Source organism: Dendrobates tinctorius, unplaced genomic scaffold, assembly GCF_039654945.1.
Source record: "Dendrobates tinctorius isolate UK_male_01 unplaced genomic scaffold, ASM3965494v1 ptg000295l, whole genome shotgun sequence".
NCBI classification, from domain to species: domain Eukaryota; kingdom Metazoa; phylum Chordata; class Amphibia; order Anura; family Dendrobatidae; genus Dendrobates; species Dendrobates tinctorius.
Genome location: NW_027361962.1, coordinates 1,284,079 through 1,309,185, shown reverse-complemented (window position 1 = coordinate 1,309,185; position 25,107 = coordinate 1,284,079). Strand labels below are relative to the sequence as shown.

The following is a 25,107-nucleotide window of genomic DNA, read 5'->3' as shown; positions in this document are numbered from 1 at the left end:
CCCCTCACTAAAGAGGGAATTCTCTTTATGTCTGACTTGTTTTCACTCAAAGTGGGCACTACCCATGTGGAAAAATTAAGTTGTTTGTTTCTGGACAATCTACCAGCAGAATTGGTGTTGGGCATGCCCTGGTTACAACTCCATAACCCAGTCATTAACTGGAAAACGGGGGAGATTGTTCAGTGGGGGTTTAATGATTCGATGTTATGTGATAAGTCTGCACTATTGGTTGAACCTGTTAAATCTGTATCTGTGTCATCTTTCGAGCTGGAAGGTATTCCAGAGTACCTGAAAGAATTCGAAGATGTGTTCTCTGAAAGCGAGGCCGAGACGTTGCCGCCACATAGACCCTTTGACTGCGCTATCGAGTTAGTCCCGGGGGCTAAATTGCCTAAAGCCCTTCTGTTTAATTTATCTGGCCCTGAGCGCTTGGCCATGAAAGATTACATTGCTGAGAGTCTTCGCAAAGGACACATATGTCCCTCAGTCTCACCTGTGGTGGCAGGGTTTTTTTTTTGTTAAGAAAAAAGATGGTGGTTTAAGTCCCTGTCTCGATTTTCGTGAGCTGAACAAGATTACTGTATGAAATACGTACCCCCTTCCATTGATTCCCGATTTGTGTAACCAACTTTCAGGGGCAAAACAGTTCTCCAAACTGGATCTTCGGGGGGCATATAATGTGATAAGGGTCCGGGAGGGGGATGAATGGAAAACCGCGTTCCTCACGACCTAGGGACTGTTTGAAAATTTAGTCATGCTGTTTGGTCTTACCAATGCCCCAGCCATATTTCAGAATTTCATCATCGTGGTATTCTCGGATCTCATTGGTCGTTTTGTTGTCATTTACTTAGACGATATTCTGATATACTCACACGACAGTCAATCTCATCTGAATCATGTACGAACCGTTCTCCAAAGACTGAGGGAAAATCATCTGTATGCCAAATTGGAGAAATGTGTTTTTTGTTCAAGAATTGTCTTTTTTGGGATTAATTGTGTCCTGTGAGGGTTTTCGCATGGACCCCAAGAAGGCGCAGGCGATTGCGGATTGGGTGCAACCCCGAGACCTTAAGGGTCTTCAGCGCTTCTTGGGGTTCGCCAATTATTACCGCAAATTTATTCAGGGGTTTTCACAGGTGGTCAAACCACTCACAGATCTTACTTGTAAAGGTGCGGATGTGAGAAACTGGTCCTCACTCGCAAAAGAGGCCTTTGCGACCCTGAAAAGAAGCTTTATGTCTGCTCCTGTGTTAGTACAGCCAGATCTGTCCAAACCTTTCGTCGTGGAAGTGGACGCCTCTGAGGTGGGGGTGGGGGCGGTGTTGTCCCAAGGGCCTGCCACTCTAACCAACCTCAGGCCATGTGCTTTCTTTTCCAAGAAGTTCTCTGCTGCGGAAAGAAATTACGACGTAGGCAATAGAGAGCTTCTTGCGGTCAAATTGGCGTTTGAAGAATGGAGGCACTTTTTGGAGGGGGCCAGTCACCCGGTTTCGGTGATCACGGATCACAAAAATTTGTCGTACATTGAGTCTGCTAAAAGACTAATGCCCAGACAGGCCCGTTGGTCACTTTTTTTTCCCATTTTCAGTTTTCGATTACATTTCGTCCAGGGTGTAAGAATGTCAAGGCTGACGCCTTATCACGCAGTTTTCAGCCGGTGTCTCCCCCTGAGCCACCGTCCTCCATTCTTCACCCTGGGATTGTGATAGCAGAGGTCTCATCTGAATTGGAACGGGAGATTCAGGGGGCCCAGTCGCAGGCCCCGGTGGCCAAGCCGGTGGGGAAGTTGTTTGTCCCAGAGCAACTTCGCCTGAAACTCTTGCAGGAGTTCCATGAATCCAAGCTGAGTGCTCACCCTGGTATTTCAGCCACACGTCTGGTGGTGGCTAGGATCTTTTGGTTCGGACATAAAAAAATTCATTGCTGGTTGTGGGGTCTGCACTCGTTCTAAAAGCTCTCATAGCCAGCCGGCAGGGGAGCTGATACCCTTGGCAGTGCCCGAAAGACCATGGACTCACTTATCCATGGATTTTGTCACCAATCTCCCTCCATCTAAGGGTAATACAGTGGTATGGGTAGTGGTGGACAGGTTTTCTAAGCAGGCTAATTTTGTACCCCTGTCCGCACTACCGTCAGCTGAGACGCTGTCCAGGTTGTTTGTGCAGCATGTGATCCGGTTGCATGGGGTACCCCTGAATGTGGTGTCTGATCGTGGTGTGCAGTTTGTGGCTAAGATTTGGCGTGCTTTCTGCAAAAAATTAGGGATGTCTCTGTCCTTTTCGTCTGCATACCATCCTGAGAGCAATGGTCAGACTGAGAGCACTAACCAGTCCCTGGAACAGATCCTCAGGTGTCTAACCTCTGCTAGACAGAATGACTGGTGCGATGCACTGCCGTTGGCTGAATTTGCTTTCAATAGTCGGGTGAGTCAATCCACGGGTATGACTCCTTTTTTGATCAATTATGGGTTCAGTCCTCATTTTGGTGAGTTTTCTCGTCTGGACTCGGGGTGTCCCGGGGCTGAGGGCTCTGTTCAGTGATTACAGAATACGTGGGCAGAAGTTCAGCGAAGTATATCTAGGTCTCAGGGCAGGTATAAGTTTTTCACGGACAGGAAACGAACACCAGGGCCCACGTTTCAGGTTGGAGACAAGGTTTGTCTCTCCACTCGAAACATTAAGTTGAAGGTTCCTTCAGCCAAGTTGGGGTCCAAATTCATTGGCCCATACAGGATTGTGGAAAAAATCAATCCAGTGGCGTATAGGCTGTGCCTTCCACCCTCTTTCAAGATCCCTAACGTCTTCCACAAATCTCTACTGAAACCTTTTGAAGCAGTCCGGGGAGACTCCAAGTCTGCTGCTCCTCCTGTTTTGGTCGAGGGGCAGGTGGAGTACGAGGTTGGTCATATCGTAGATTCCAGGTTGGTACGGCGGTCGGTACAGTACCTGGTTCATTGGAAGGGGTATGGACCGGAAGACAGGTCCTGGGTACCGGCCCGGTTGATGCATGCTGATCGCCTGGTGCGGGCTTTCCATGCTAAGTACCCGGGCAAGCCTGGGGGTTCAGAGGCCCCCCATTGAGAGGGGGGTACTGTCATGATTTCAGTGCGGGTTTGACTCGCACACGTGGGGTTAATGTCTGGAACCAGTGCTGATGACTGGTATTTCTGGGGTTAAAGGTTGTGATTCCAGTGCACGCTTACCTGCACACCTGTATCAATACAAAAATGGTGGGGGGAACAAGAGGCGCAATAGTGCCCTATCACTAGTGACACTTGAAGTATGAGTGGTATAATACAGTTCCACTCACCTAATCCAGTTGTGTAACCCACAACTGGCTTGAGAGCATATCACAGAATCAGCTGCTGCAGGACCTCCACCAACCACTCGTACGTGGAAAAACCTTCAGAAAGTTGTGGGAAGCAGGGTGTGTTGCAGTCCGCGCTGCCGAGATTCACAAATCACCTGGGATGCAAGATGTTGTAGCAGTGTACTCCTTTATTTCCTCCTACGCGTTTCAGCGCCCTTCCTGGCACCTTCCTCAGGGATATTGAGGAAGGTGCCAGGAAGGGCGCCGAAACGCGTAGGAGGAAATAAAGGGAGTACACTGCTACAACATCTTGCATCCCAGGTGATTTGTGAATCTCGGCAGCGCGGACTGCAACACACCCTGCTTCCCACAACTACCTGCACACCTGGGGCTATGATTGTGGCCTCTCCCTGGTTCTGGGAGAGGCTTCTTATAGCCTCAGGACGCTCCCATCCCTGTCAGTTATACTCTTGCCCTTGGCTTTGTGTGGTGACCCCTGAGTGTGTTTGTGCTGTGTTCTGGTTGCTCGATTCTCTGTGTATGACTCGGTCTGTTCTCTGGATATCACTTTGGATTCTGCTTGGTACCTTCTATGTCAGTTTGGTTTTGATCTCTGCTTGGCCTTGACTTCCGTTCTGTCTCATCCCTGGTACTGTACTGAGATCTTGTGTATGACCTTTGGCTTTGTCTGACTCTGAGTTCTCTTCTCTGAAAGCAGGATGCGAAGCCCCGCCCCCTTACAGTCACATGACCGTTCACATGACCATAGGTCCTATGCCGGCTTGCTAAACTTCAGCATCCACAGGTCCTGTGCATCGGTACTTTCTGGCTGTACCTGACCCCGGTACCCCTACATTGCGGGTGAGTCCCTGCTTAGCGGAGGCTGCACACCGGCGCTGACAGGATCCTGGCACTCAGGACACGCGCACTGGCTCAGTGAGCAAGTACAGTGCGGTGTTCCTGACACTTGATATTCCTTGTACCCTGCACAGATTCTAGGCACCCTGTGCCAGATGCAGCAAAATAGCTTGAGAACATAACAGAGCCTCCTCCAAGTTTCACAGTAGGGACAGTGTTCTTTTCTTGATATGATTCATTTTTCCATCTGTGAACATAGAGCTGATGTGCCTTGCCAAAAAGTTAGATTTTTGTCTTATAGGACCATGTCCATAGGACATTCTCCCAGAAGCTTTGTGGCTTGTCAACATTGTAACAACTCCTGGAGTGGACCCTCTGGGCCGTGATACCAACCCACCCTGGGCGAGCTAACCTAGTGAGGACCACCTTCTATACAGGGAGCGTCAGGGGCAGGCCCAGGGGAATATAGTACCACGAATGCTGGAACCTGGTGGCTGGCTCGAAGGAGACGAGAGAGACCGTGTCTAGCAGGATGAGGACGGGGGCACGCAGGGTACAGGAGTGCGTAAAGCACATGCATGGGGGCACGCAGGGTACAGGATCGTGCTCATGGGGCACGCTGGATACAAGAGTGCATAGAGCGTGTGCTAATAAGCACGCCAGTGTACTAGACTATGCAGAGCACGTACTAGGAAGCACGCCAGAATACAAGGTAGTGCAGAGCGCATACTAGGAAACACGTCAGAGTACGAGGTAATGCAGAGAGCATACTAGGAAGCACACCAGAGTACAAAGTAGTGCAGAGAGCGTACTAGGAAGCATTCCAGGTCACAAGGTAGTGCAGAGAGTGTATTAGTAAGCACGCCAGAATACAAGGTAGTTGACCTGAGTACAGAGGGCAACCATGTAGGTGTAGGGTCGTGGGCCGGGCTGGGGGGTGGTCCCTCTTCTTACCACGCAAAGACGAAACAGAGACAGGATGGAGACAGATTCTGGGTGCAACAGGTCCAAGTTTATTGTCCACCGTCCGACTGACGGCCCTCGCAGCACACCGCAATATCTCTCTCTCACAGCCCTCCGTGTCCAGGGCCGCTTCACACACCATACGTTACACCAGGGACATAATTGTACGTGTACTCTGTGACGATCCTGTCAGCTCAGTCACTGTGGCCGCCTTAGGCCCGTACACCATCAGCACTTTACTGGTCAGTTTCGTCGTTACAAATACGGTGTCCTACACCCAGAGCCTCGTCTCTACTGCGGTTCTTCCTGTCAGGACCACCCCACTGACGTTCTCTCTCCTCAGTCCCCCTGGTACAGTTTTCCTCACAGCGCGCAAACTGTCGTAGTCCTCCTGTCACTGGAGCTCCCCCTGAGGACTGGAACTTTCTGGAACCCTCCTTCAAATTTATATCTTTCCCGGTTCCCTGTAACTCCGCCCCCTATGACCAATGGTTTCCTAAGCCCTAAGCTGATGTCAAGTCCTTTGCTCACACTCCTCCCTGCCCTCTAATGGTCAGCCCAAGGTACTGCACGTCCACTACACTTTCCTAGCTGTTTCCCCACTGAAGTAACTGACACCTATCTAAACTGTGCAAACCTTTCCTTCTCTATACTGACAAGTCCGTCCGTCAGGTCACCTTCCCTACACTCCCCCTTCCTTTGTCTATAGTCGTCCTTGACAATCGTAATCCCTGCCTTCATCGTTCTGAAGCTTCACCTACACTCTGTTGTCGGACCAGTTGTTGGGCCAAACCCACTACCTGCGGGGGCCGAACCATACTGGGAGCACCATGCTCTGAGTAGCCTACTGCTACTCACCAGCGCGCACGCCACATGACGTCTTTCAATCTGGGCTAGGTACACCCATATTCTCTCTATGGCGTGTACCTTCCCCTACTGTCCCCTTCTGTTACCTTCCACTGTCTGGTACGCCATGATCGAGGCCTCACACCTACCAGATCATTGCCGGCGTCCATCTTTCTCCTTCAGGGGTGTTGGTGGTGTCGGGGACCTGACCTAGGATGGCTGTCTTTTTCACATATTCCACCTCTTGTACCTTTCTTTCAATTACATGTTATGGTCGGCGTCTCTGTCTCCCAGACCCTCTTCACACATAGACCCCTCTTCGGATCTCACACTTCCCGTCGATCCCTCAGACCTTCCCTTACCCGGACCTGTTGCATTTTACTTTTGCATATTATACATCAAACAACTTTATAATAGCACAAGTACCCCATCTTTTTTTTTATATCTTTTTTTCATTTTCTTTTGCTTTTAAAACCAACATATAACAATAAAACATCACATGTTCTCCTTCCCCCCCTTCCTTGGACAAGGACACTCCCTCTTCTTGATATCCCTGCTTTGCCAGGCTTAATACAGCAAAAAAACCCAAACTTCTATATTACACCCTTTTTTTTTCTCGGACGCAAACTGTCCTTGTGATTGACAAAACATTTCAACAAAATTTTGAAAGTCCAAACCACTTCCTAGTGGCTGGCAGCAAGGGGTCCCACAGCCGTGGAGCTCCCGGGACGTAAGGAGTGTCCGCAACAGTCCTCTTTAGGGGGGTTCACATTCTTCGGGCTCCACCAGTACTGCCACCGCATAATATCCGCGGGGGCAGTATTCTTTATAATATATTACCTCCCCCTCCTTCAGAGCCCGGCCGTGGCGTATGGAGGCCACATTAACATAAACCTTTTGACCAGTCTGATCTCGGATGAAACCGTAACCTCTTGTAACGTTGGTGTACACCAGCCGTCCCTTCGATCTCTTAGCCGCCATGCCTGCCTCTCCCTTTTCATGAAGCTGTTTCCATATCGCTTGCTCCCGTGCCTTCTTCCCCTTAATAACCTCCGCAACCCAAACGGAGGGTACAGCACAGGCTCTAGAGTCCGATAGGCGGGGCTCCGCTGAAGAAGAGGGCAGGGCAGAGGCAGCCGATGGTTTCTGCGGCCCAGCAGCTGCTGGAGCCGAATGGCAGACGGGAACAGCCATGTTCTCGATAGGCTGGGTCATAGGGTCGGCCAAATAGGATGCAGCCAGTTCCAGTACTGGCATAACCATGGCCGCAGAGTAGGCTGCACTTGACGTTTCAGCCGGGGCCGGAGTAGTGACCGATTTGACAAATGAGGTCGCTGGTGGCAGGGGAAGCGCAACAGCGCCCTCTAGGATCAGGCTCCGCTCCGGTGGCACCGTGTGTGGCGTCTCCGGGCGGAGTGGTTCAGGACTTGGAATGGAGGCCCCGCCCAGTTCAGCATAGAGGGAAGGGCCTACTGTGACCGACCTCTTGGGTACACAGGCTGCCACGTGCTGCAGCCAGATGGTGGGGGCCGCTTGCGGAGCCGCTGGCGGGGCCAAAGGAACTCTCACCTTCCCCGGCACCGTGGCCTCCGTTACGTCACCACACGGCTCCTCCCGCAGTTTCTGCTTTTCACCCTGCTGTCCGACGGGGCTAGCCTCCAGGCTTAGGGGCTCCGCGGGCAGATTCTCCGCCGGTATTCTGGGTGGCCACTCCCGCTGATTCTGCACTGGCTCCACTTTCCAGCTCACCATCCTGGTGCCTGCTCGTGGCTCAGAAGATGTCACTTTCTGGTGGAGCTCGTTATCCCGCCGCCATTGCCACTCCAGGCCGCCGATGCCTCGACACCCACAGCATCACATACCGTCCGGTGGGCAGCACTCGAATGGCGCCAGACAGCCGCAGCCAAACTTTTGCTCTGTGCCACTCCCTCTGCTGGGTGGAGCATTGGCAGGCCTTTCCACCCACTTGTCAGGGTCCAGTATGGGGGTGAATCGGCCTCCCGGGACACAGTTCTGGTCCCCGGGGTACGTAGGAGGGGGCCCCAGTCCATTGGGAACAGCAGCAAACACCTGGATCTCTCCTCTGCACTGGAGCATCACAGCCATCTTGCACCAGTCCTGGTACCTCCCCGGATCTTCTGCTGGTGATGCAGATACACCACAGTGCTCCCAAATTGTAATCCACAGGTGGGTAATTTGTAATCCACAGGTATTTGTAATCCAAGCAGCGTTGTCCAAGTCTTTCTCCATCCTTTAGGGCAGGCCTGCCGCAGAAGATGACGTATTAGCGGCGTTGATCCTGCCGACTACGCCAAGTGTAGAGTCGTGGGCCGGGCTGGGGGGTGGTCCCTCTTCTTACCACGCAGAGACGAATCAGTGACAAGATGGAGACAGATTCTGGGTGCAACAGGTCCAAGTTTATTGTCCACCGTCCGACTGATGGCCCTCGCAGCACACCGCAATATCTCTCTCTCACGGCCCTCCGTGTCCAGGGCCACTTCACACACCGTACGTTACACCAAGGACGTAATTGTACGTACCGCCCCTTTTCACGCTGTGACGATCCTGTCAGCTCAGTCAATGTGGCCGCCTTAGGCCCGTACACCATCAGCACTTTACTGGTCAGTTTCGTCGTTACAAATACGGTGTCCTACACCCAGAGCCTCGTCTCTACTGCAGTTCTTCCTGTCAGGACCACCCCCCAGACATTCTCTCTCCTCAGTCCCCCTGGTACGGTTTTCCTCACAGCGCACAAACTGTCGTAGTCCTCCTGTCACTGGAGCTCCCCCTGGGGACTGGAACTTTCTGGAACCCTCCTTCAAATTTATATCTTTCCCAGTTCCCTGTAACTCCGCCCCCTATGACCAATGGTTTCCTAAGCTCTAAGCTGAAGTCAAGTCCTTTGCTCACACTCCTCCCTGCCCTCTAATGGTCAGCCCAAGGTACTGCACGTCCACTACACTTTCCTAGCTGTTTCCCCACTGTAGTAACTGACACCTATCTAAACTGTGCAAACCTTTCCTTCTCTATACTGACAAGTCCGTCCGTCAGGTCACCTTCCCTACACAGGGACCAAGCAGACCCAGCAAGGAAGCAAAACGATACTCAGGCGCCACCTACAGGAAGAGGCCATCAGATATAGGGAATGTGCGCCGGCACTTCCGACTCAGGTCCTCCAGGACCATAGAGAAGTCAGGGTAGAGCAGACGCAGTCAGAGCTGCGGTTTGTGCGGAAGCGCACCCTATGGAGCCCCTGCGCCGGCTGCGAGACCGGAAGTGAAGATGTCGGGCGGCGTGCACAAGCTCCAGAGGTGCGCGGTGAGAGCGGCGTAACAAACATATAGTTTGGCAAATTCCAGTCTGGATTTTTTAAGATTTTTTTTCAACAATGGTGTCCTCTTTGGTCGTCTCCCATGAAGTCCACTTTGGCTCATACAATGACGGATGGTGCGATCTGACACTGATGTTCCTTGAGCTTGAAGTTCACCGGTAATCTCTTTAGAAGTTTTTCTGGGCTCTTTTGTTACCATTTGTAATTTCATATTACACTATGTAACACAATTTTTGTCTTAAGCTTTTAAGTACTATATTCCAGTAACTCATGCCTAAATAGTCAAGAAAAACTACGGTAATTAATTATAGACTTTGCTTTTCTGACCAGGACAATGAAATATTCAGTTTTACGTATTTGCATAGGGAAATCAAAATTGTTCATAGTATCTTTTTGTTGATACAGTTACAAAAACATTGTATATTGTATATTTAATATTGGCCAAGATGAGCAAGAGTGGTTTAGAAGTCAGTAGCTTTTGTTGATTTACGATTATACTGCAAATCGCTTTCATGAATCAACCCCCAAATATAGTCTCCCATCATGTTCTCGTTATACTGTCCTTGGTAACGTCATTCAAAGTCCTTTATATCCTGATGAAAACGCTTGCCTTGCTCTTCTGAGTAAGCCCCCATATTTTCCTTGAAATTGTCAAGATGAGCATCCAAGACATGTACTTTGAGAGACATCCTACATCACATTTTTCCAAAGTTCTTTATCAGAACTTGTGATTGCCCAGGAAACCATGCATCACTGCAGCAATGCTGCTCCAAGCTGCTTTCTATTTCCTAGTCGCCTTCTTTACGAATTCTTCGTTCTCTAGAATCTGCTTGATTTGTGGTCCGATGAAGATACCAGCTTTTACCTTTGCCTCAGACAGCTTAGGAAAGAGTACTTGTAGGTACTTGAAGGCTGCTGATACTTTGTCGAGAACTGTGACAAACTGTTTTATCAGGACTAACTTGATGTGCAGGGGTGGCATCAGCACTTTCCGTGGGTCCACCAATGGCTCCCAATTCACGTTATTATTTCCCACAGAAAACTCGGTCCACTGTGGCCAGTCCCGCCTGTGATATTGCCAATTGGTGTCCCGGCTGTCCCAAAGGCAAAGAAAACATGGAAAGTTTGCAAAACTGCCTTGGAGGCCCATCAGAAATGCCACCATTTTGAAGTCTCCAATGACGTCACAGCCATAATCCTCGTACTTCCAAGACACATAACAGCAGCTTGACACTGGTGTAGTCCTCTTTGAGGTGAACCGAGTGCACCACAGGCAGAGATGGGTACTTGTTCCCATTATGTAGCAGCACGTGTTATGAATGAGTCACCGGAGGAGGAAAAAACAAAAATACAAGCTAAGTCCAGAAAACCGGAGAGGTTGGTAGCTAGCGGATTGCAGACCCCTGAACCTATTCACCACAACTAACAGTAGCCGTGGGGGGTTCCTACGGTGGTCCTAGACCCCTCGTCAAAGCCGGAGAACTAAATAAGTCTAAAGAAAGAAAGGGGAAATCTAAACTGCTCCAGAGCAGACCCCAAAGCAATAGACAGCCCCCAACATGTATTGTCTGTGAAAAACAGATGAAAACACAAACACAGACAGAAAGACAGGCTGAGAAAACGATGTGGCCCAACTAACTAGATAGGACAGGACAGAAAAGATGCTGGCTGCAATCCGCAAAAACCCTACCAAAAATGTCCCAACCGTCTGATAGGAAAAAAGGCCCTGAAGTCGCTAGACTTCAAAATCACTATATCAGCACTCAGGTATATTCTGAAAACAGAGCAAAGAGATCAACTGATCAGAGACAAAAATGGAATTCAGCCAGTCCCTGCAAGGGCTGGCTGAACACAAACACTAAGTAAACCAGACAAAATCTCATGGAATAATAGCAGGGCAAAAACTTAGCTTTTAGTAGACAAGAACTAAACTGGATGCAAGAGCTCAGAGTAGAAAGGATCACCAGCAACCCTGCAGGGCGTCGGCTGCCTTATATCCACTCAGAGATTCCGGATGTCCAATCACAATCCACTTGTTCAGATAACAGGTTCTTCCCATCCAAATCAATTTCACTACCTCCTTTCACCAGCAGAGGGAGTTCATCGGACATCAAAGGTGAAGAGGAAAATGAACTCATAACAGTACCTCCCCATTGAGGTGGGGTCACCGAACCCTCATCCATGCCACCAGGGTGATCAGGATGGGCCTGATGAAAAGCACAAACCAATCTTTCGGCATGAATATCGGATGCAGATACCCAAGAATTATCCTCCTGGCCATAACCCTTCCACTTAACCAAATACTGGAGTCTCCGTCTAGCTAGACGAGAATCCAGTATCTTCTCAACCTCATATTCCACATTACCTTCAACCAATACAGGGTCAGGAGGTGCCACCACAGGAACTACTGGCTCAACAAACCTCTTTAACAGAGACTTATGAAACACGTTATGGATCTTGAATGTAACAGGAAGAGCCAATGGAAAAGAGACCGGATTAAGAATCTCCAAAATCTTGTAAGGTCCAATAAATCTAGGTTTAAACTTTGGAGAAGCCACCTTCATAGAGATATTCTTTGATGACAACCAAACCATATCACCCACCTTAAACAGGGGACAAATGGTCCTATGCCGGTTGGAAAACCGCTGGGCCTTTTCCTGGGAGAGAGACAACTTATCCACCACTTGGTCCCAGATCTGGTGCATTCTCTCCATCACAGTGTCAACACCTGGGCAGGCAGAAGACTCCACCTGCCCTGAAGAGAATCGAGGATGAAACCCAAAGTTACAAAAAAAAGGTGACATCAAAGTGGCAGAACTAGCTCTATTATTTAAAGCAAATTCGGCCAAGGGCAAAAATGAAACCCAATCATCCTGATCAGCAGAAATCAAACATCTCAAATAAGACTCCAAAGTCTGGTTTGTTCTCTCCGTCTGCCCATTGGTCTGAGGGTGAAACACAGAGGAGAAGGACAACTGAATTCCCAGCTTGGAACAGAAAGTCCTACAAAATCTAGAAACAAACTGAACTCCTCTGTCAGATACAATGTTCTCAGGAATCCCATGCAAGCGAACCACCTGTTGCAAAAACAAGGGCACCAACTCTGAGAAAGATGGCAACTTAGGGAGTGGTACAAGATGGACCATCTTAGAGAATCTATCACAAATCACCCAAATAACAGTCATTCTCTGAGAGACAGGCATATCAGAGATAAAATCCATTGAAATATGGGTCCATGGCCTCCTGGGCACCGGCAAAGGCATCAACAACCCACTAGAGCGAGAACAAGGTTTAGACCGGGAGCAAGTCCCACAGGACTGCACAAAATTCCTGACATCACCAAAAAGACCGACTCACTAAATCTCTAGTACCAAAAATACCTGGATGACCAGCCAATGCGGAGCAATGAACCTCAGACATTACTCTCTTCCTCCACTGGTCAGGAACATACAATTTTCCAATGGGACAGCGCTCAGGTTTGTCCTCCTGAAACTCTTCCAGAGCACATCTCAAATCGGGCGAGAAGGCAGAAAGAACTACCCCCTCACCTAAGATGGTAGCAGGCTTGGTCACAATACGAGAATCAGCAATGATACTCCTAGAGAGGGCGTCTGCCTTGACATTCTTAGTGCCCGGAAGAAAAGAGACCACAAAATCAAAACGTGTGAAAAATAAGGCCCACCTAGCCTGTCTAGGATTCAAGCGTTTGGCCGACTCAAGGTAAATCAAATTCTTGTGGTCAGTAAGGACCACGACTTGATGTTTAGCTCCCTCCAACCAATGTCTCCACTCCTCAAATGCCTATTTCATGGCTAACAGTTCCCGATTCCCCACATCATAGTTACGTTCGGATGAGGAGAACTTTCGGGAAAAGAAAGCACAGGGATTCATTTTAGATGTTACAGGATCTTTTTGGGACAAAACAGCTCCTGCACCAATCTCAGAAGCGTCCACCTCTACCTGAAACGGGAGTGAGACATCAGGTTGCCGCAAAACCGGAGCAGAAGTGAACCTCCGCTTCAGCTCCTGAAAGGAAGAAACAGCCTCCGGAGACCATTTCAGCACATCAGCACCCTTCTTAGTCAAATCAGTCAATGGTTTGGCAATACCAGAAAAATTAGCTATAAATTTACGATAAAAATTAGCAAAACCCAAAAACTTCTGGAGGGCCTTCAAAGAAGTGGGCTGAACCCAATCATAAATGGCCTGTACCTTGGCCGGGTCCATTTCAATAGTTGACAGAGACAAAATAAATCCCAAAAATGAAATCCTCTGTACACCAAAAAGGCATTTCGATCCCTTAACATACAGGGAATTCTCCCTCAAAATCCGGAACACAGTCCGAACATGTTCCACATGAGAGTCCCAATCCTTGGAAAAGATCAAAATATCATCCAGATAGATGATCAAAAATGTATCCACAAAGTCCCGGAAAATATAATTCATGAAGCACTGGAAGACAGAAGGGGCATTAGTGAGCCCAAAAGGCATCACCAGGTACTCAAAATGTCCCTCCGGAGTATTAAACGCCATCTTCCATTCATCCCCATGCTTAATGCGAATAAGATTATACGCCCCCCTGAGGTCAAGCTGGGTAAACCAGCAAGCACCTTTAACTCTGGAGAATAGATCAGAAATCAGGGGTAACGGATACTGATATTTAACAGTAATTTTGTTGAGGGAACGATTGTCAATACAAGGCCTTAATGAACCATCTTTCTTGGCCACGAAAAAAAACCCAGCACCTAAGGGTGAAGAGGATGGTCTAATATGACCCTTCTCCAACGACTCCTTAATGTAGGATCGCATAGCCTTGTGCTCGGGTACAGATAAATTGAAAAGATGACCCTTGGGAAATTTACACCCAGGGCTCAGCTCAATTGCACAGTCATAACTCCTATGAGGAGGCAAAGACACAGACTCATTCTCACTAAATACATCATAAAAATCAGCCAAATAGTCAGGAACATCATGCGACTGGGGAGAGGTGGAGAAAATAGGAGCGTCACTAAGGGCATACCGACAACCCCAACTCACCACAGACAGAGATTTCCAATCCAAAACTGGATTATGGATTTGCAACCAGGGAAATCCCAGAACAATGGTATCATGCAAATTATGCAACACCAAAAATCTGCAATTTTCTTGATGGTTTGGGGTGACCCACATTACCACCTGGGTCCAAAACTGAGGTTTATTCTTCGCCAAAGGAGTAGCATCAATACCCCTCAAAGGGATAGGCGTCCACAGAGGTGTCATAGGAAACCCACAACATTTAGAAAAATCCAAGTCCATCAGGTTCAGAGCCGCTCCCGAATCCACAAAAGCCTTAGCAGAAAATGTGGACAGGGAGCAGATCAGAGTAATTGCCAGAAGAAACTTAGGTTGAACACCACCCACAGCAAATGTGTGTGCAAAACGTTTCTCTCGTTTAGGGCAGACAGAAATAATATGAGAGGCATCTCCACAGAAAAAACACAACTTATTACGCCTTCTGAACTCCTGACGTTGCGCCCTAGACAAAACTCTATCACATTGCATAGGTTCAGACATTTGTTCAACACATGGCAACACCTCTCGTGTAGTTTTGCGTTCACGTAAACGCCGATCAGCCTGAATGGCTAATGACATAGAATCATCAAGACCAGAGGGAACAGGAAATCCCACCATAGTATCTTTTACGGTTTCTGACAAACCCTTCTGAAAGAGAGCTGCCAAGGCACCATCATTCCAGGTAGTAAGGACCGCCCACTTTCAGAATTTTTGACAGTACAACTCTGCAGAATCCTGACACTGGCTCAATGCCAACAGGGCCTTTTCAGCTTGATCAATAGCATTAGGTTCATCATACAACAACCCCAAGGCTTGAAAAAATGCATCCACATTAGTTAGAATAGGATCATCAGGTGTCAAAGAAAACGCCCAATCCTGGGGATCGCCGCGCAGCAAAGAGATGACAATTTTAACCTGCTGCGCAGAGCTCCCCGATGAGTTAGGCTTCAAGGCAAGAAATAATTTACAATTATTCTTAAAATTCAAAAATTTAGACCGATCCCCAAAAAACACATCAGGAGTAGGGATCTTTGTTTCAGCACCATGTGAATGAGCAAGATAGGCGGAAATTCCCCACACTTCAGCAGTGAGCTGCTCCACACGATCAGACAATTGCGTAATCTCCATTAAGAAAAAATTCCCCCTACGGCCTCAGAGAAATAGAGGAAAAAATATACACAAAAAAAAAATTCTGACACTTTTTTATTTTTTTTTTACAATTCTTTCCTGCTATTGAGTACCCTAGAATCTGCAGTCTGGCTGGTGATTCTGTTATGAATGAGTCACCAGAGGAGGAAAAAACAAAAATACAAACTAAGTCCAGAAAACCAGAGAGGTTGGTAGCTAGCGGATTGCAGACCCCTGATCCTATTCACCACAACTAACAGTAGCCGTGGGGGGTTCCTACGGTGGTTCTAGACCCCTCGTCACAGCTGGAGAACTAAATAAGCCTAAAGAAAGAAAGGGGAAATCTAAACTGCCCCAGAGCAGACCCCAAAGCAATAGACAGCCCCCAACATGTATTGTCGGTGAAAAACAGACGAAAACACAAACACAGACAGAAAGACAGGCTGAGCAAACGATGGGGCCCAACTAACTAGATAGGGCAGGACAGAAAAGATCCTGTTTGCAATCCGCAAAAACCCTACCAAAAATGTCCCAACCGTCTGATAGGAAAAAAGGCCCTGAAGTCGCTAGACTTCAAAATCACTATATCAGCACTCAGGTATATTCTGAAAACAGAGCAAAGAGATCAACTGATCAGAGACAAAAATGGAATTCAGCCAGTCCCAGCAAGGGCTGGCTGAACACAAACACTAAGTAAACCAGACAAAATCTCATGGAATAATAGCAGGGCAAAAACTTAGCTTTTAGTAGACAGGAACTAAACTGGATGCAAGAGCTCAGAGCAGAAAGGATCACCAGCAACCCTGCAGGGCGTCGGCTGCCTTATATCCACTCAGAGATTCCGGATGTCCAATCACACTCCACCTGTTCAGATGACAGGTTCTTCCCATCCAAATCAATTTCACTACCTCATTTCACCAGCAGAGGGAGTTCATCAGACATCAAAGGTGAAGGAGAAAATGAACTCATAACAAGCATGGCTTTGGGGCTCCTGGATGAACGATCTATGAATAGAGGCTGGACAGACATCTGACTGGGATGATTTAGTGAATCCTGCTTTGAGCAGGGGGTTGGACCAGATGGCCCAGGAGGTCCCTTCCAACTCTACGATTCTATGATTCTACGATTCTATGATTCTATGAATAGGCGCCACTCACTCGAATTGCATTCCTATAGCTTCGATTAGACCTGTCACATTGTTGCAGTAGCATAGTCCATCTTGCTAACTGAACAAGCAGGCAAAAGTTTGATGATTCTTTCTCTGATCAGCTACTTTGACACTTTCACCTAACAATTTCCACTGTTTGAGCCTCGACGTGAGAAGATCGGCATTTGACTTAGTGAGACCGACGTCTCTGATGAGATCATTAAGGTCTTTTTGGTAGGGTAGTAAGGTGTTTTTTCTTTTTCGAAACTGTATTCTGGATCTGCATTGTCTTTCTCACTCTCAGATTGTCTATATTCTCCTGAAGATGCCTGAGCTCCTTCTGGAGGATTGGGAACGGGCAGCTTGGGGCAGTGTGAAACTGGAGCAATTGAGGAAGGAATGTCTGGATAGGCGATAGGATGCGCACACTTGCCAGTTCGACGTTTGGATGGGTCCACCATACAGAAGTCACAGTTGTTGACGTGGTCAGTAGGCACTCGCCAAATTTGTGGGATAGCAAACTTCATTGCCCTTTTTTCTCCTCTGTACCAGCCTGTAAGGTATTAAACATGAGAATAAAATATATAAGTGTTTTGAACTATATGATATACAATTATACATGTTCTTTTAAAATTTTGCAATTAAAAAAAATTAAAATAATATCTTATCTATCAATAATCTATCACCTTACCCTCAAGAGTTCTCTTGCAGTACTCACATGTGAAATGAGGCTCCCATAGTTTGTCTTGATCTCCTACAGGCATGCTGAAGTAGGCTCTGTAAGCCTCACACATCTTAGAAGATGTATCTTAGCCCGTGTTTTTATAAATTCACCACAAATGTAGCAAAATGCATCTGCCGGATACTTACAACCTCTTGATGCCATCTAAATTAAATGCAGGTATGTATCAACTGTAACACAAACAGAAATGGGCAATTAAGGATCCTGTATTTATACTACTTTATTGACGGTTCTCGCATTTCCGGAAGCTTCTCGCGGCCTACACAATGTTGCACGTTTTGCTGATGTTCGAGAAAAGATAGATTTCAAATTATCAATGTCCTGACCACAAAAGCAAACTTTCTTGGGAATTTTTGCCATTTTCTTTTCACTTTAATCATAAGTGATTTGGTGAACACCCAAGGACAAACAAAAAATTAAAATTTGTTATATAGTGTCATCCATCTCTTTGATTTGTCATCAATTCTCCTCCTGCGGCCACATCCAGGGAGGTTGGCTACAGTCCCATGGATCTTAAATTTCTGAATAATATGTGTAACTGTAGGCACAGGAACATCAACCTGCTTGGAGATGGTCTTATAACTTTTACCTTTAACCCTGTTTGTCTATAATTTTCTTTCTAATCTCCTGAGACAACTCTTTCCTTCGCTTCCTCTGGTCCATGTTGAGTGTGATACACACCTTGTCACCATACAGCACAGTGAGTATCTGTAGCCTCTATACAGGCCACTCACTGATTCCAGGATTGTAGACACCTGTGATGCTAATTAGTGGACACACCGCAATTTAACATGTCCCTTTTGTCACATTATTTTCAGGGGTACCATCATTTCTGTCCAGGCCTATCTCATGAGTTTTATTTTTACATTTTTTTGGAAGCATGGTTGAAAAACAATGTCTAAGGCTAGTTTCACACTAGTGTATTTCACATGCAGCGCACGGCGCAGCTAAGCCCCGCCCCCTGCCCACCCTGTCCGGTCATCTCCTCCTAATATCGCACACGGCTGCATGCGATCTGCGCACCCTATCTTTAGCATAGGGTGCGCAGACCGTGCGCTGGCCGTGCGGTAGTAGGATTTTTGGCTTAGCGGCGCCGTGCGCTGCATGCAAAATACGCTAGTGTGAAACTAGCCTAACTTTCATTTGTTCATTTTCGTAGATTTTTTATTTATCATTACTTATGTTAAATTCAAGTTATTTCTGTGACCATTATGGGTTTTTCTGTCATTAAAAGAGGGGTACCAACAAATTTACCCACGTGTGTACAGTCTAGTAGATTATAAGAGAAAGCAGAATAATGCCTGAACTTATCCAGCCTTATATTTGAGCCATGACTTCCTAATGCACAACCATACGGCTCCTCCCCTCTACACTGTGCATGTAGCTGTCAAGGAGCATGTGAGATGTACTCCACCTGTTTGCACTGACTCCTGAGCATTTCACGTGACACGAGTGGTACAGTATGAGCATGTCCTGGGCTCTGTCACATGAAAATTGGAGTGCTAGTGATCTACTTAAAGTAGTCACTGAGCAATAGACAAAAGTTTCACATCACACACCGAGGTATGCAATATATGGAATATTTTTCGTTATTCAAGAACAGGCTGTTAGTATAGACACACAACTATACCCGAGTCTATAGTCTGATGTCTCTCTCGAATCCTCTGTAGAGTTAAAAGTTCGACCAAATGTTCATCTGTTCTTTATGGAGACAGAAAAAAGAAAAATGCTCCCACATGATCCATCAGTGCTTGTTACGGGCCATTATCTGCCTTTGTAAGGATAGAGTGGTAATCTGCAGGTAAATAGTATCTAAATCATGTTCGGCTTTTTTACTGGAAGAGCGGCTACTGGGAGAAAGTGAAGTTATATTTTCTCTGTAGCCACTTTGAGGCAGTCCAGGGAGCTGTAACAGTCACTGATCAGAGAGAGATGACGGCTACAACCGTCTACTTTCCCAGAAGTCAGAAAGCGAGCAGCTGCAAGGAGAATATAAAGGATTCCCTTGTAGGTTGTGAGCGCTCACTGGCAGGGTCCTCTCTCCTGTACCAGTCATGGCTTGTAAGTTTATTGTACTTTTTTTATTGTGTATACCCCTTTTCACATGTAAAGCACCATGGAATAAATAGCGCTATAATAATAATGATATAGGAAGTTGATTGGGGCTTATTAGCTTTCATTGTGATGCAGCAACGATGGTTTGTTTCCGTTCTTATGCAGTTTTATTATTGCAGAACACTTTCTATGTATACAATGGATGCACTGCCGACAACTATATAATATTATAATGAAATATGTGATCATTGACAAATGGTTTATTCTTTGACGTTTGATCTTTGCACTCGGCAATGATCGGGAAGGAACATTAGTACAATTGATTCTTTGTGCAATCCTCACATCATGTAAATAACAGTTTAGTCAGTTTATGATAAAGCGTTACTACATACCTTAGAAAATGTATGAAAGTTTTAACATTTTTCTTACATTTTTAATTTTTGCATTTAGATAAATATGATTTTTAAAGTTTTGTTCAAAAATCAAATCACTTTTATTCTCTACAGATGAGTATAATAGCAGCTCCGAAGGACATCTGATATCTTCGTATATTAAAGTAGAAGATGATAGCTTCAAACAAGAAACATATGAAGAGCATGGCGACATCTCAGATATACCCTCAGCCGTTCCTAGCAAAGAACTATCTCCTAATTCATCACAGACTGTTAGGCAAAATAAAAGTGTGGAAAATAAAAGGGCGTCCACAAGAAAGAAGCCAATTTCGTGCTCAGAATGTGGGAAATGTTTTGCTAAGAAATCATGTCTTGTTCTACATGAGAGAATTCACACAGGAGAAAAGCCATTTTCATGTTCAGAATGTGGCAAATGTTTTGCTAACAAATCACATCTTGTTAGACATGAGAGAAATCACACAGGAGAGAAGCCATTTTCATGTTCAGAATGTGGAAAATGTTTTTCTGACAAATCAAAACTTGTTGTACATCTGAGAATTCACACAGGAGAGAAGCCATTTTCATGTTCAGAATGTGGAAAATGTTTTTCTGTGAAATCAAGTCTTCTTGAACATGAGAGACATCACTCAGGAGAGAAGCCATTTTCATGTTCAGAATGTGGAAAATGTTTTGCTAGCAAATCACAACTTGTTGTACATCAGAGAATTCACACAGGAGAGAAGCCGTATTCATGTTCTGAATGTGGGAAATGTTTTGCTATCAAATCACAACTTGTTAGACATGAGAGAATTCACACAGGAGAGAAGCCATTTTCATGTTCAGAATGTGGTACATGTTTTTCTCATAAATTACTTCTTGTTAGACATGAGAGACATCACACTGGAGAGGAGCCATTTTCATGTTCGGAATGTGGAAAATATTTTTCTGACAAATCACAACTTGTTGTACATCTGAGAATTCACACAGGAGAAAAGCCATTTTCATGTTCAGAATGTGGCAAATGTTTTTCTCTGAAATCAAGTCTTCTTGAACATGAGAGAATTCACACAGGAGAGAAGCCATTTTCATGTTCAGAATGTGGAAAATGTTTTGCTAGCAAATCACAACTTGTTGTACATCAGAGAATTCACACAGGAGAGAAGCCATATTCATGTTCTGAATGTGGGAAATGTTTTAATAAGAAATCTCAACTTATTAGACATGAGAGAATTCACACAGGAGAGAAGCCATTTTCATGTTCAGAATGTGGGAAATGTTTTTCTCATAAATTACTTCTTGTTGTACATGAGAGACATCACACAGGAGAGAAGCCATTTTCATGTTCTGAATGTGGGAAATGTTTTAATAAAAAATCTCAACTTTCTCGACATGAGCGAATTCACGCAGGAGAGAAGCCATTTTCATGTTCAGAATGTGGCAAATATTTTGCTAACAAATCAAATCTTGTTAGTCATGAGAGAATTCACACAGGAGAAAAGCCATTTTCATGTTCAGAATGTGGGAAATGTTTTTCTCATAAATTACTTCTTGTTGTACATGAGAGACATCACACAGGAGAGAAGCCATTTTCATGTTCAGAATGTGGGAAATGTTTTACTAAGAAATCACGTCTTGTTGCACATGAGAGACGTCACACAGAAGACAAGCCATTTTCATGTTTAGAATGTGGGAAATGTTTTGCAGATGAATCAGTTCTGGTTACACATGAGCTATGTCACACAAGAGAGAGGAAATTTTAATGTTCAGTATGTGGAAAACGTTTTAATAAGAAATATCATCTTATTAGACATGAGCGAATTCACACAGGAGAGAAGCCATTTTCATGTTTCGAATGTGGGAAATGTTTTACTAACAAACAATGTTGTTATACATCAGAAGAGAAGACACACTGGGACTAAGCCATTTTAATCTTTTAGTAACCAAGCCCAATTTTTCAAATCTTTATTGTGGTAATAACAATGGAATTTTTAAACTTTTCTCAGTTGCCTGAGAGGTTTGTTTTGTTCTTGATACTTTGTATTCTACCTTAGTAATAAATTTAAATCAAAATATTTTGATTAGAATTAAAAAAATGCAAAAAATATGAAAAATTTGAAATGTTCAAACGTTGTTTACACCCATAAACCAAATAGTTATATAGTTATAATACCCAAAAATTGAATAAGTAACATTTACCTTCTGTTTTATAATGTCACCATAATTCTTCAAATGCCCTTTTATTTTGTCAGAAGGGTTAAAAGTATAGCAGTTTACATTATTTTTGAGCAATTTGCAAAACTTATTTTCTAGTACATCTCTTTAGACAGCACACCAAGAGGTTGTCCTTCCTTGACCTCTGATGGAACAGGTTAAAGGGCCCCTCTCCCCTCCACCTTCCAGTATTTTTTCTTGTCCCGACATGGGAATATCACATGAGAGGTTGGTCCTAGATTGAAAATATGTTATCCTGTTTATTGTGAAAGGACAGACTCAGGGGAATTGGTTGGTCTCGGCCTTCTTTTCCATTAACAAGCAGTTCGAGGCAAACACCTCTCTAGGTAGAGGTCCCTCCACCAACAGCCAGCCTGTGCACATCTGCATTAATGCAGCATTACTGCTCCATCCATAGGAGGACACCTGGGGTTAATACAGCACATTATCTCTGAAGACTGCCCTCCAGCTGCACCTCATTAAATTGGCTCCTTCAGGTGGGGCTAATCGGACAATTGAAATGTACCACTCACAGTGGTTTATCCCGAATTCAGATGGATTGCTCACTTAAATGTACTGAGTCCGGTCTCACAAGCGTGACCCTAGTCTGTGCTTGATAGTGCCTCTGGAACTCATAGTGCCTCTCTGTTTATAGCGCTTCTGGGCGTCATAGCGTCTCAGGGCCTCATTGTGGATCACAAGACCTCTGGGCCTCTTGGGTGCCTCTTAGCATCACATGGTGCTTCTTAGCATCTGTGTCTCATAGCACCTCTGCACCCCTCATGCCTTGTCGTTTCATGCCTTTGGCTTTGTGCCTTGTGCTTCTGACTTCGTCCCTCTGGCTTAATACCTTTGACCCCGGGCATCGTACCTCATATCGCCGGCCTTGCACTTCACACTTTGTGTTTCTAGCCTAGACTCCAGTTAGAGAGTCCTTTTGTCTCAGAACTCAGTCCCAGCTTCATTTGCAACTTGGCTTAGCCAGAGAAGCAGCTATGCTCGGATTGGCCTAGTATTTCTTTTGTTTCGGAACAGGAGTCACAATTAAGCTACTGTCCATGTTCTAACTAGTCGGAAGTTTTCAGACTTGGCCTTTAAGTGATAGAATCAGGACTCTTTTGTAGTTATAGTTAAAGGGAGACATCTATCTATTGAATTCATCCTATAACATGACATACTACAGAACGGGAGTCTATCTCTTGTGGGGAAGGGTTCTTACCAATTTTTATCAAGGTTCTGTGTTAGGAGCCAGCTGCCGATATAACAAATCAGTTAATGATTTTCTTCCTATATATGTATATGGCACGAATGACGGTGACTGTGTTTGTTTAGGCCACTTTTGGCAATTCCAAACTCTCTGTGCCATTAACATTGGCACCACAAGATTGATGATCCACGCTTCTCTATCAGGTGGTCTGATGATGAACCCAGCATTGGTAATGGCAGGGGATGGAATCTGCCAGACTGCATATTTTATTTATTTATTTCCTTAGTTTCATAGTGTCCAGCGCTTTATTTAAGAGCTAGAGATCTAGTGATTCATAATAGACGTCCGCAAGTTCCCTAGTATGTAATGTATAAGCACCCAATGCTGTGCCCATTTATCCATATATTAAAGTTTAATGGCTTGATCGTCCAGCAATCCAGGGCCTCTGTCTTGCCAGGAGTCCTTGTGCTACGGTTAGCTGGCCTGTAACCAAGGTTTAGTCTGAGCCCAGGATGACAAGGGAAAGAACATGTCATGGTCCAGTCCAGAGTTTACTTTCTGTTGTCTTCACTCTGGACTGGTCATGCGGAGGTTATGCTCCTCAGCCTCGTTCTGGAGCTAGCTGGGCTATTTCGGTCTCTCACAGCCTGCTGACCAGGGTTAGTGATTATGTAATGAAACCTCCACCAGGGGGAGCTGGTGAGGGAAGAGAGGTTAGACACTAAGAGTAGCAACACTGAGCAATAGCACAGGTGTGACAGGTAATGAGAGAGAATGGTCAGACGAACCGAGTCAGAAACTAGCAGGAGCAGACGTACCAGAAAGAGCAGCAATACACGTAGTCAAAATACCAAGCCGAGGGTCAGAAAGCCAAAACATGAGCACAGGGTCCAGAAACGTGAGGCGAAATACGTGGTCAGGGTACAAGCCGGGAAGTCAAATGCCAGAGAGGAAACGTAGGAGCAGAGACGAATACCAAGAGACGGGGTCAGAGATCAATCCGGGTCATACACGAGGATACTAGTCAGAGGCAGGAGGATCACCAAGGTACAAGGGTCAGAGGCTCTAAACTGGAAGCTTGAGCTATCACTAACACTGGTCAGCAGGCTGTGAGAGACTGAAATAGCCCAGCTAGCTCCAGAACGAGGCTGAGGAGCTTAACCCCCGCATGACCAGTCCAGAGTGAAGACAGCAGAAAATAAACTCCGGACTGGACCATGACAGAACAGCCCTATGCAAGACTGCCACCAGAAAATTTAGGGGCCCATACAGGCAACATTTTTCGGCACCTTGGGACTCCACCCAGGTTTCACCCTAGCTCCTCCTCGGCAGTCCCATTGCCCACTCTTCGAAAACCCACTTCTGCACCACGTCCTCACCAATCACTCATTAACAGTTTCTTTAGAACACCTTATCATATATATGGCCATCAGCCTTTGTTTTGCCCAAAAAGATTTTTTTAAGCTGCCACCACAAGGAGACTCTTGGCAGAGCCCTACTTTTACTCTAACCTACTAAAAATATCAAATACTCTTTTTAGGTATATTTTTCTTTTTCTTTAAGGAAATGTGCCATATACATATTTTAAAATGAACAAAACTACCATATGCAAGAGAAAAATACAGTCACACCATGACCAAATCACATATTAAGACCATGTAGTGACCGAATGATACCACACAGGAGACAAATATCGCCACCAGGGCTGTGGAGTTGGTAAGCCAAACCTCCGACTCTTGAGTCCAACTCTGACACCTCAATTTCCATAACTCCAACTTCGACTCTGACTCCACGACTCCGACTCCCTCATACATGGTTCATGTTTAACCCCTTTACCCCCAAGGGTGGTTTGCATGTTAATGACCG

General features: G+C 45.8%; 1 protein-coding gene across 1 annotated transcript in view; it reads left to right on the top strand.

Moving 5' to 3' along the window:
- The window catches only part of LOC141073043 (uncharacterized), a 146,818-nt gene extending 124,923 nt beyond the window's left edge, over positions 1-21,895 (top strand). The window contains exon 3 of the mRNA XM_073560361.1: positions 19,938-21,895. Coding sequence (XP_073416462.1) covers positions 19,938-21,583 — 1,646 coding nt within the window. The 3' untranslated portion in view covers positions 21,584-21,895. The remainder of the gene's footprint in view (positions 1-19,937) is intronic.
- Positions 21,896-25,107: the final 3,212 nt, after the last annotated feature.